This window comes from Lutjanus erythropterus, chromosome 22, assembly GCF_056507025.1.
Source record: "Lutjanus erythropterus isolate fLutEry1 chromosome 22, fLutEry1.hap2, whole genome shotgun sequence".
NCBI classification, from domain to species: Eukaryota; Metazoa; Chordata; class Actinopteri; order Lutjaniformes; family Lutjanidae; genus Lutjanus; species Lutjanus erythropterus.
In genome coordinates, this window is record NC_139338.1 from 16,820,223 (window position 1) to 16,832,762 (window position 12,540).

General features: G+C 40.0%; 1 protein-coding gene across 9 annotated transcripts in view; it reads right to left on the minus strand.

The window, feature by feature from the left end:
- The window catches only part of LOC146306804 (ELKS/Rab6-interacting/CAST family member 1-like), a 158,535-nt gene that overhangs the window by 99,141 nt on the left and 46,854 nt on the right, over positions 1-12,540 (minus strand). For 5 of the 9 annotated variants that reach the window (XR_014768956.1, XM_084710657.1, XM_084710653.1 and 2 more), the window contains exons 9-13: positions 11,322-11,414; positions 9,376-9,543; positions 9,122-9,289; positions 4,592-4,729; positions 2,174-2,314 (exon numbers count right to left, since the gene is read on the minus strand). Coding sequence is in view for 6 of the 9 variants with exons in the window: in XM_084710657.1 (XP_084566783.1) it covers positions 2,174-2,314; positions 4,592-4,729; positions 9,122-9,289; positions 9,376-9,543; positions 11,322-11,414 (708 nt within the window). In the remaining 3 variants the exon portion in view is untranslated. The remainder of the gene's footprint in view (positions 1-2,173; positions 2,315-4,591; positions 4,730-9,121; positions 9,290-9,375; positions 9,544-11,321; positions 11,415-12,540) is intronic. The other 4 variants (XR_014768957.1, XR_014768958.1, XM_084710656.1 and 1 more) reach the window with 1 other exon arrangement.

The following is a 12,540-nucleotide window of genomic DNA, read 5'->3' on the forward strand; positions in this document are numbered from 1 at the left end:
ATGATGTACTTACGAAAATAATTCCTTTTAAATTTATTATGATGTAAAAGTGAAAGAGAGCAAATCCCCCACAGCACAGTAAGATTGCATCTGTGCAAGTTCAAATTTGCTCCAGGAAATCTACCTGTCAACTGCAACTCCTTCATGTTCTTATCCAAATAAGTTTCCTAACAACCCCCCCAAGTTGACTGCTCCTGTCTCCTGTTCCTTTGGATAATTTTCCTTAAGCTATGTCGCTGAATTCTGATCTTAACTTGGTGATACAATGTTAACATTACATATAGGCGTGATGGCTAATATTTAAAAAATAAAATCAAAGTTGAATGAAAATTTAATCATCCTTTGAGGCCATCTGACACAGTTGTGAGACTGACTTTGTCCCTTGTTCTTCAAAACCTTTTCCCATGACTTGTCTCTTTTCTCACTCTTCCAGCTCAATCCCTCCATCCGTGAAGTGTCTCTCCCTTTCTTTTCTGGTCTTTTCCTCTTTTGGTACTGTAGGGCCGGTGAAACACAAACCAACGAGACCAGAAGGAGAGACACTCAGACGTGTAATTTTACCCTTGACTGACAATACCAACTCCAGACTACGGATCATCATGTTTGACTGGGCTTTGGTCAGAGAAACCTTGCTGTTCTCTCTGATTATATTTAGGTACAGATATATATTGCTGTTGTCAGACAAACCCCACATCTGCGTTTAGCAGTGAAGAAAGGAATGCTTGTTTTCTCCACGAGTTTTCCCATGTATTTCTCAAATTATATAATGAGACTGTAACAGGTTTTATGACCCCGCAATCACTAAAATAAGCTGAAGAATCCAAGTCAAAAATGACACACAGGACTTTTCACTACAGCAACATGTACACTTTTGATTTTAGGGTCTATTTTTAAACTTTTAATGGAAGAGTTTTGGGGACATACATACAATACATTCTCTTTCTTGCGGAGAGTTAAATGAGGAAAACTTAGCTTAGCATAAAGACTGGATGCAGGGTGAAACAATTAGCCTCGCTCTGTCCAGAGGTAGGCCTAAAAATACCTCTAAAGCTCAGCTATTACAGCAAAATGATGTAACTATCCTACCTTAAAATAACAGCCTCAAAATCATTTGCATTATGGTGCTTCTGCCATTCCCACTCTGCGCTCTGTACATCTGTTATTACACTTTGTGACTTTGTGGGCATGTGTAACACTTCACAGCACTAAATCACGCACCATCAACTATGTCAGAGATTTTGGTGAAAGTGGATCATATCTAATGGAGTAAATGCTTTCTGTTTTTCCCTCGGATGTCCTCTGGCTGCTCCGCCACAACTCTCTGTCATTAATAGTTTCCTGATGGACAGTTAACTGCTGCTAAATTTAGCCATGTATAAGGTGCAGGAAGCTGTCTATAAATTAACTGCATTCTGAAACTTAGAGTTGCCAAAATCACAAAAAAATACCAAATCTTACCTGATGTTGCTCTTTAATAGGTCTATACAGCAAGTATTTATTGGGCAAACATTAATTGTTCCTCTTGGTACTGAAAAAAGTGTAGAAACAAGCAGTGGGCTAAAATTTATGTCCATACCTTATCACCTAAAATCTATATCAATGCACGCCATTTTTGCTGACTGAGATTTTTGGTTCTGGTTTGACATCTGATGCTGTTTTTAACCACGATTTAGTTTTACAACTGTTCTTTGACTCTTTTAAGAAAAGAATGGCTTCTAAACAAAAGGGTTGCACCTGTTCATGCCTCCTGAGTGATTCTGTATAAAAAAATACATTGTTTTGGTAAACTTTGGTTTTCCTGGACTGGTTAATTGTAACTTCTATTGTGCTGTCCGGCCGCTGCAGAATGAATAAAGCAAAGACGGCGAATAAAAATGCTTTGTCATCCTCCGCCTCTCCCTCTCTGTCTCTGCTGCGGTGTTTCATATGAATCACCAAGCGAGAAGAATTCAGCTCCGGACGCTGTTTTCATTGGTCATGAAGCATATCGTTGTCAAGGAAATGTGACTGTTTATTGTTGTTATCCTTCAGCACGAGGACGCTGGGAGGATCTGAGGTCTGTCCTACAGTGATAGATCAATCATGTTTCTTTGACAGGGACGCAGAGCGAATGTGTTTTTCTGACTTACAGCACAGATATGTGTGTGTTTGAGTGTGTGTGTGTGTCTTCTACCTCCCGGTCAGCCAGGTCAGCCTGCAGCTGTGACACTTTCTCCCTCAGCTCCTTCAGCTCCTTCTTGCTGGTCTCCATCTCCTCCCCCTTTTCTCTTTCCTCCCTCTCTCGCTGCTCCTTCAGCCGCTCGATGATTCGCTCCTGGGCATCAAGGACGAGGAGGAGGGATGAAAGTTAGAAGAATAGAGACACAGAGGGTCCAACAGTTATTCACAGTCACTCAATATCAAGTTTCTATACTAATAACAGTCGCATTAAACTTTATGTACATGGCAGCTGTGACAGGATCTAACAGCCAGCAGTGATTTTAGACACGTAATACGTTCTGGCACTAGATGTAATATTCACAACCACTAAAACACTATAGACACTCTCCAGCTATAGAACAACACTGCCGCCAGTTCAAGCAAAAGTAGAAAAGTTCACACACAAAAGCAGCAAAAAAAAAAACAAAGAGCTGTGTGTGTGTGCGTGTTCTTGTATTGTAGTTGTGTCTTTGTGAGGACTGATTTAAGTTTTCAGCCTTAAATTTTCTTGAAAGCGAGGATGTTTTTGGCCAGTCTTCACTTCTTTAAAAAGCTGTTTCATGGTTAAAGGGCCGACCATGCAGAAAACAACTATAATAATAACTATAATGACAATGTTGTGAGCATCCACACTGATAAGCGATTCTGTAAACAGCATGTGCTGCGTGTTCCAGCTGCGTCAGCAGCTCAGAAAAATATATATCGATAATCCGTGTCATGGAAATTCTTAGCAGGCGAAAAATACACAAACATTGATGGATTGAGGATTAAATATATATTGTGCAATATGCAGACAGACAACATACAGAATCCTCAGTTGAACAAAGTGTCTCAGACTCTGAGGGAAGAACTTAAAGGGTTTCACAGATTTACAGTAGGGCAGTAAATCAATACTTCCAAGCACAGTAAGCAAAGAAATTCTAGCAAGGATCAGAGGTTAAGGCCTGTTTGTTCTATATCTATCTGTGGGACGACACAAGATGCCACAGTAGGTGGCTACAAAAATAAGATGTATTCTTTTCACAAGCCTCTTAGAGGAATGTAAACTGTCTAACAACTGAAGCCAACTCAATCATCTTCTGAGATATTTTTGACCGACCCAGAAATACAAGAAGCAGGCTGAGACAAATATGAAGTTAATAAATGATAAATCTTAGTATTTCATGCCAATTCACTTTCACTCCTATTACTGCTGCACGTTGCACAGAGAAACGAAAAGAAAACCACAAGGATACGGATTCACAAAGTTCTTAAAAGTCGAGAGGAGTTATGAGAGTGTTTGTCTTTTGAAGTACGTTAATCGATTATCAAAATAGCTCTCGATTAATTTGGTGACTAATTAATTATCAACTTATTGTTTTCGCTCTATTTAGAATAAAGTTTAAATTTAAGATAAAGGTATGGCAGTTTAGCAATGTAGTTTTGATAGTTAAAATTAAAGTTGGGGGGTATAAGTGCATTATGCTAATGAAGGTCCTCAATATATACATTCAAACAGGTGACTGTGACTATTCAATATTCAGATTTCCAGTGGTGTTAGGGTTATTTATACTGTATGCAAACACAAACAAGATGTTATGCATAAAACTGAAGCATTCATTCCTGCTCAGCTTTTAACACAGAGTGGAAAAAAGTGTGACAGAGAAAAGGAAAGCAAGATATGGAAAAACAGAAAGGAAGAAAGCAAAAAAGAGACTTATTCAAAGGTACCAAAAAACAATGAAAATCTAGGGGAAAAAAGAGTTGTGAAAGTGCTTTGAGTGAAGGTAGAGTCGTCGGCAACCTCCGCCTGCCAACACTCACACATCTAACTGACACCCTGAATATTAGTCACAGGACAATTAATAGCCCTGTTTCCTGTGTGTGTGTTCATGCGTGCGAAGGAGATCAGGTCGGTAACATAATCGCACTTTACAGTACAAAAATATATTCTCATCAAACGCTTGAAAGTGTTCCGCTGGTGTAAGTGTCACTGGTTCGTTTCCCAGAATCAGGGTCGAGTCCTCGCTGTGGAATAACAGATCATCAAACAGGTGGTTGAGGGTTCAATTCTCGTGCCCGGGACTGTTTTATGGCTCCGGTACCTGAATGTTTAGGCCCAGGCAGTGACAGTGTGGTTGTTGGTTCTATTCCCAGCGGTCCTTTCCATGTGATTGCATGTTGGATGGTTCCTTGTAACCTTTTATAAACTCAGGCTGTGAATGATTTAATAATGAAACAGCCGATGTGATTATTGGTTCATTTCCATTTATCCAGAGTCATCTGGTCATTGCGTGGGTGGTCGGCGGTTTCGCTCATAGTGGTTTTATTAATGTAACCTTGCTCGGGGATTGACCTGAGGTTGACCGGCATCAAGTGTGGTGTGTGTGTGTGTGTGTGTGTGTGCATGTACCTTCTCAGCCAGAGCCTCTTCCAGTGTTCCCAGTGCTGTGTCCGTGTTGGATGTGTCAGTCTGTAAAGACTTGACTCTGTCTTTCAGGCCGCTCAGCTGTTTCTCTTTATCCCTCAGCTGATCCTGCAGGTTCTCTATCTGCAAACACAGGGGAGGAGAGAAAAACACATAAACAACAAAAACTCATAAACATGATGAATTAATCCACTCATTTTTCTACATACTTCTCATTTTAGAGCATTTTAACTGTGTATCGGGACCACTACTGTGTATTTTTGTGTGTGTAATTTATTGGTTTTTAATGTGCCTGGCTGCTTTAACAATTATTTTACCTTTTCATGCTTAACACAAAATGCTTTCCAGATTAAAAGATTTATAGAGCAGCACTCCAGTGAAATACAAAAATGAGGGAGTTTAGAGCACATAATCAAACAGCTCGGAGCCTGTGCAAAGTGCAAAATAAAAGAAACGGTAAGTAAAATTTGGATTAAAAAAATAAGCTCATAAAAAATAGGGTAAACTAACTAACGCTAACCAACTGACTGACTATTTATATGTATCTATTTACCAAGGAATGATACTTTGTCAGCAAATGTATTAGGTCTCAAAAAATTTCAGATTATCTATTTGATGTTTCTTCACAATGTTTTATTCTGACAGTTAATAAACGAGTCAATTTAGCCAATAAAATGTTGCAAAAAAAATGCTCAACACAATTTCCCTGAACCCAAAGTGGCATCTTGAAACTGTTTCTTTTGTCAAAGCAACAGTCCAAAACCCAAAGACAAAGGAAAGCAGCACATGAAACTATTAGTTGATCATCAAAGGAGTTGGCAACTAATTTTCTTTCAACAGACTAATCGAGTAATCGACTGATCGCTGCAGCTCTGATGCAAACCTTCTCCCTAAACTTTCCTACCTTTAACTCTTCCTTTGAACACACACTCTCTTCACCTCCATCTCTTTCTCCCCTCCTCCTCCTGTTTCCTCTCACAGTGATCTGGTAGCAGATTAATTTTCAGTTAAAACACAAAATCAGCAAAAATAACTAAAGGACTCGCTCTTTCCCGGAGCCACAGATGAGTGCGTGTATCTGTGTGTGTGTGCGAGAGAGATCATAGACAAAGATAAGGAGTTGTGTCAACTTTGTGGTATTCATTAAAAATGGACGGAACAAAGGTTGAACAGAAATAAACGAATCCAGGGATAAAGAGAGCGATGGAAAGCTTATGTAAGAGTGAACTTGGACTGTGAAATTGCAAAATTTCAGTCTCCATCTTTCTCTTTCTGTCTCCCTCCTTTACTCTGCCAGAGAGAAAGGAAATCAAGCGATTGACAACCCGTCACAAAAAACAGAAAGTCAGATTGGTATGTAACCTTTGACTCCACTGCAGGTGAGACGCACACATTTACAGTACTGCAGAGATGGAGAGTGTGTGTGTGTTCATACAGTAAAACATTTCCAGCGCCTCATTAATCAACTGTTCACCTGACAGCTTGATTGACACCTCCTCCTCACACACACTCACACACACACACCAACACACACTGTTGACATTGAGAGGCAGGGAGACTCTTTGATGCCGTCTGCACTTCCTGAAACTGACAACTGCTGGATGCTCGGCACACACACACACTTAAAAACTGACACACACACACACACACACACACACACACACACACACTCAATTCCTGCCTATTTCAGTCCCATCGTCTGTAATGATTGAGAATATGTTAACAAAACAATAACCTGCTGATCGTTCTCTTCATCTGTGTCACCATGTTCCTCACATAGAACAGAAAATATTACATTTAACAACAACGAGACGAGGATGATGGGAGATCAGAAGAATAATTTTAAATGTAATTCTACACTCTTAGAAATAAAGGTGCTCACTAGAACTTTAAATGGTTCTTCAACTTGCCCCCATATGAGAGCCCTTTTTGGTTCCCGGTAAAACATTTCATAAAAGGTTCCATTTTCAACCCTTTCAGAGAGTTATACGTAAAACCAGACATAAAGAAGAACCATCCTATGAGAGGTTCAAGAGGAGAACCCTTCTATGGTGAAAGGACTCCACGCAGAACCCTCCCTGGAGGTTCTATCACGAACCTTTCCACTTTCCAAGGGTACTAACAAGAACCCAGCCAGTGGGTTCAACTGAGAATGCTTTACATTCCAAGGATTTCATCTAGAGCCCACTATCTATCAAGAACCCTTTTATGTTCCAAGGCTTTTATCTAGAATCCACCCAGGGGTTTCTACCAATATTTTTTCTATATTTCAGGGGTTTTTATCTAGAATCCACTCAGGAGGTTCTACCAAAAACCTTTTAATTATGATACAAAGAACCCCTGACAAAAGAGTTCTTCAAGGATTTCAACAGTCCTTGAAGAACTCTTTCTTCCTAAAAAGGCTTCTTTGGATGAAAAGGGTTCTTAGAAGCAAATGGTTCTGGGTAGAACCTCAGCATTTCACAAAGAACCATTTTGGAACCAGTATTTCCTCAAGTGCGCACACTCATCAATTTAATTCACTACAAATATATGATGGCAGGTAAAAACTAGAGGAGGGAAAGACAGGGGAAGAGGATGAGTAAGGGGACTAAGTGGAAACAGAGAGAAGGTATTCTTAATTTTTCCACATGCAAAAAGAAGAGAAATGAGGAAATCATGAGTGCAGACGAGATAAACGAGGAGTCAGCAGCATCTCTGTCTCCCTCCCAGACACCGGACTGTATTCTATTTGAAGACGGCAGAGGTCATCATTTATTGAACAGGAGGAACTCATTAGTATGCATCTGATTTCAAACACACTCGGTCTCTCTCCTCCCCCTCCCTGTCCTGCTTTATGTCTGTCTGCTTGATTGTCTCTATCAATTATCTGCTCACACTCACCGTTTTTTTCCCACAAGTGACAACCAGAGGGATGAGGGGAGAAAAGGGGGAGGAGGTTGAGTTTTTATGCTAAGAGACACAAAAGGCTGCTAATGGGAGAGTTTAACTGCATACTGCATTCTTAGTTTGTTAGGTGTCTTACTACTTCCCCTTCATCCACCCATCAATATTAAACCAGAGTGTGTCTGTGAGTGTGAGTGTTAGCCAGGCAGCAAAGACAGAGGTCACTCCTGCCCATCCATCTAACTGGCAGCATTACCACAGACATAGACTCACAAAAACACACTTAAAAGTTGTCAAAAATGTGCAGAAAGCACCTGTAACTCTTTCTGCCTGTTCAGTATAGCTGCCCGTCTGTGTGTCCCTCTGTCTGCCTGACAATCTCTCTGTCTGTCTGTTAGTGCATTTGTCTGGTTCAGCTCCCAAACTACACACTGTCTTACAGCCCCATCTAGTGGCTGTAGTGTGATATGACAACATGATATTTTTGGTACATGCAAATTTCAAAGAAAGAGTGAACACACATGCATCACCCAAAACATTTTGAATCAGTTTGGGTGATTGTTATCCTGCATCATCAGGACCCATGTGAGGAAATCAAATTCAAGTGACTGACAGAAGTTTCTGCTGCATTTTAAGGCTTCAGACGTGTTTACTTATGTTTCTTGCAGTGACACAAGCTCACAAATAAATAAAAGCATTATTTAGCAAATTGCTGCATGTTATTAATTATGACTAACAAGTAGAGAGGCAGCCAAAATGTCTGATTATTATTTTGGGATCGCTGTCACACACTTTTTAACAGACTTAACGAACTGACAAAGCACAAGGTCCAAGACACAAGCACAGCAGTTTGAACAGATTTTGACCTATCAATCAGGTAACATTCCCACACTGATGTGCATGTGTGTTACCATGGTTACCAAAGATTTGCATAAATATACAATTGCTTTTACAGATCAATTATAACGTTGCTTCCTGAACAGTTTTCACACTCAGCAGATGGATTTATTTGTAGTTCAGCTTTTAAATCATGCTAAAATCACATATCTGCTACCATAAAATCCTGTGCTTGTCTAATTTGCTTTCACGCCACGTACAAACCGAACCAGAGTCCGCTTGGACGCGGGCTGAAACCACAAGTTCCACACCAGGGTTTGATTGACAGCTTTCACACCAGCCCATAGAAGCTGTACTAATCAGAGAAACATTTTAACTGTGAATAAAAGCTTGTTTAGCCTCTTGTGATCGCTATTCCTCTTCATTCTAACTGAACCAAGTATAGCTGAGTACAGCCTGATCAGTTCAGATTTAGCTGGTCTCATCACAGTGTTTCCAGAAATTAATCTATCGACTAGGAGGTGATGAGTTTTACAACTACGGTGGTTTGTTCAAAATAAAGGGAAGTACTGGTAGGTAGCATGAGCAGCAATAATCTATCCAATCCACAACAGTAGTTCTCAACACTGTTGATCTAAAGCAAGTGCAACAGTGCAAGAACAAACTCAAGGAAACGAAGGTTGAGCTCCAAAGGTTTAACAGGATCACAGAGATTTTAACATTGCATTATGTGCATGTTTTTCACCTTAATGTTAATTCAATATATTTTCATTTAACTACCAGTTTTCTTACCTTCTTCTGCAGCACATTAACTTTGCGTTCCTTGACGTCCAGCATGTCTTTGAGGTCGGTGATCTCTCCGCTCTGAGTGCTCTTCTCCTCTGTCAGCTCTGATATCTGTTGACTCTTTTTAGAGAGGAGAGATTCCTTTTCCTCTAGACGAAGACGAAGAGCATCCACCTGTGCACACATACATATATAATTAAAAGTAAGTGGGAATGTACTATTGCATAGAGCAGCAAGTACTAGTAGAAGATTAATTGTACCTCAGTCTGTAGTATGGCGGCTCTCTGTTCCTTGGCAGTGAGTGACTCCTTGAGTACGTCCACGTGTTGTTTACTGTCAGAAAACTGATTGCTCAAAGTTTCCAGTTTGGTCCTGAAAGCCAACAGCTCGCTATCCTTACGACTCAGGTCTTGCTTTGCCTGTTCCATCTGAGTAACACACACACAACATGTGGAGAAAGGGGGAGACACAAAGAAGAAAGAACCAGTTACAGTTTGAACTGGAAGGGTAGGTGCTCTGTTATAGAAAAATACATTGAAATCCACTACAAGCTTTACTAAGTGAGCACTTGTTGCACTACTTTTAAGGGAGTAATACTTGTAGACTACGCATTGTGAGTGGCCTCCTACAGGACAAGTCTTTTCTCTATTTTCTCTCCTGCAAAGCAAACAATGGTGTGGCACACATCTCATCAAAATAAGTGCAGCATTACAACATAAACTGTACTTTCCAACTACTTCTTTGTACTGTACTAGATGGTTGGGGTCGATTCTTTCTGCTATCCCAAAATGATGAAATGTCCTTTTGCACATGTATAGTGCCCAAGTGGACCCAAGAAGACCCAGTCGTGATCAAGGATGCTGATCAGGATGGAAGATCTGTGTGGGTGTTGTAACATTCAGCTAATGCAAAGCAAGCTGCAAAGTGCATCTGTGGCCACAAGGTGGGGCCAAAGGACCTACGCAGGCAAGTGCCCCTGCTTGGAGGTGATGAAGAGCAGAGGTTAGACTTGTCTAGGACAACACAGATAGCAAACAAAAACTGCAAAGCTGATTCTAAACGAGTCGTGTTTGTCATCTTTCACTGTGACAACAAGTGGAATTTTAATCTGAAATAATGAGTAGATTAGTGATGCTGTTTCAATCAGCAAGAAAGCAAAAATAGAAACCTTGGATGAAATCACATACCTATATAATCTTTGAGCCTCTTATCGTTAATTTGACTAATGTCACAACGTAGTTGCAAGCATTTGCTTCAGTATGTATTTACTGTTGGTCTTTGCTCTGTCTAATGTTAATTAAAGGTTAGTTAGCTAAGGTTAGCACTAGCTGGCAAAGCTAAGCATTGTTGGAAGGTAACATTATCTGGCATACACACACTGTGTTCCATATAGGCATTGATCAGGCTGAGAAAAATATATTAAATGAAGGGTTGAGGGTAGTTGGGCTTGTCCTCCCCAACAAACAACATTCCACCAAAGCTTGATTTGCTGTTAGGTAGGTTTTGTGGTTATTTACATGCATAAAAAGTCATCAGAATGCAGGAAATTATGTGTCTTATACTCAAATGCTCCTGAAGTGAGCCCCTGATTTAGAAAAATCCAAGCCCCAACCCTGCTTTGGCAACTCCATGAGCTGAACTCTGGGAGTAAATTTAACATGACACATTAAAAGAATGGACCCAAACCACTCCTGAAAATCAGTCACACAGTATAAAACCCTCAGCACACTATTCCAAGCCGCTAGTTGAAGAGGAACCTCATGCAAGAAGAAAAGAAGCAGGTTAGAGATATGCAAACTGTAGCACAGCGGAGTGATTCTCAGCTGGAAGTCTGTAATCGTAGAGTTCAGACTACTTGAAACAACTATTACTGTCAACAGCCACTGATCACAGACAGAACAGGAAGTAAAGATCTCCTTTATCATATGAACAAACACCCAAAATTACAAGAAAATAAGGCGACGATACAGCAAAGTGTATGGATTTACCATGTTAAAAGAGTATTTGGTTTCAGCTGCTTTGACCAAATAGCATTTGAGAGTTATAGTTGCTTACTGCTGTCTGAACACACAGTCACTCTACTGGGATTCTACTGGGAATCTACTTGGGCAGCAGCCATCAGCCATTAGTCAACCTGGGAGAAAGAAAGATCAAGAAAGGAAACTAGCAAAGAAAGACAGAAAGAGCACAGAGGCATCTCTCTTACTGCAGACACCTCCCGCTGAAGCTCATTGGCTCGTTGCCTTAGCTCCTCCTTCTCTGATTCGCTGTGCGATAGCTCTTCCTTCAGCTGCTCAACCTGGCAGGAGAGGAGGGCGTCACTGTGACCACAACAAATCAGCCGCCACGGTCGCTGCTGGCCACTCTGACCACATGCGGCACATCCAAACACCTCACATGCTGATATAATACATGAAAACCACCGACTGTACATCCTACTCTCCATCAGTACTACCATGTGTTGTTAAAAAGATGAATAAATTATACTCTGTTATTGTATGCTTCTCACATGAACCATATAAAACTTTTAAGTGAAGAAAAATTATTTTTGTAGAATATAATTTTCAGACATTTAAGCACTTAATTGAAAACTACATAAAATGCAGTTCTTAACCAAACAAAAAAAAAAAAAATCTAGGATACTGATATTGCAGCTTTAGTCTAAATACACTTCTGTCACCTGTTTCTACAGCTTCTTTATGCACGTATTAATACTTTCACAGTGGCATATCCAAGACATCTTAGCTTGTGAGCAGTTATCTTGGTTCATAATGAGCTTTTAACTGGGTAAGAAACAGTCTTAATGTAATACAGCTGGCTCTATATGATGTACATAAGCAAACAAGACCATCAGCGAGAAGCACAGCTATTTCTGTACAGTTGTTATGAATGTCTACCACGGGGCTGGATTCTCCTTGAAATCTAATTAAATGATTTACAGCATCTGTGTTAGCGTACATCTGTGTTATGTTAGCCAGTTAGAAAGTTTTTTAAATTAATTTTGTTTTTGATGTCATATTTTGTGATTATGGTGGTGGAAACAATACTGCTACTGTTCACATGGGCCTCCAACTCCTCGTCGTAGCTTTAAGTAACAAATCACATGAAGGTTTGTGGTAATTAAAACTGTTGACTCAGGGCTGCAACACAGCTGCATCTGGCCCTAAATACATTTTAAGATGGCAACCATGTTTATGATATGTGCATTTAATGATTAATTTAGAGTATTACCATAAACATATAAGAAGTGTGAACTTTTTCATATTCCCTGGTCAATATTTTGCTCATTTCTGCACAAAACTCTTTCATTTTCAGCTTATGTATAGCACTTTTTATTCATCTATATAGTTTTGGTGTGTGTTGTCAAGTTTGTCAAGATGTCTGCCTTCTCTTGTATATAATGGAACTGGATGGCACTCTGCTTT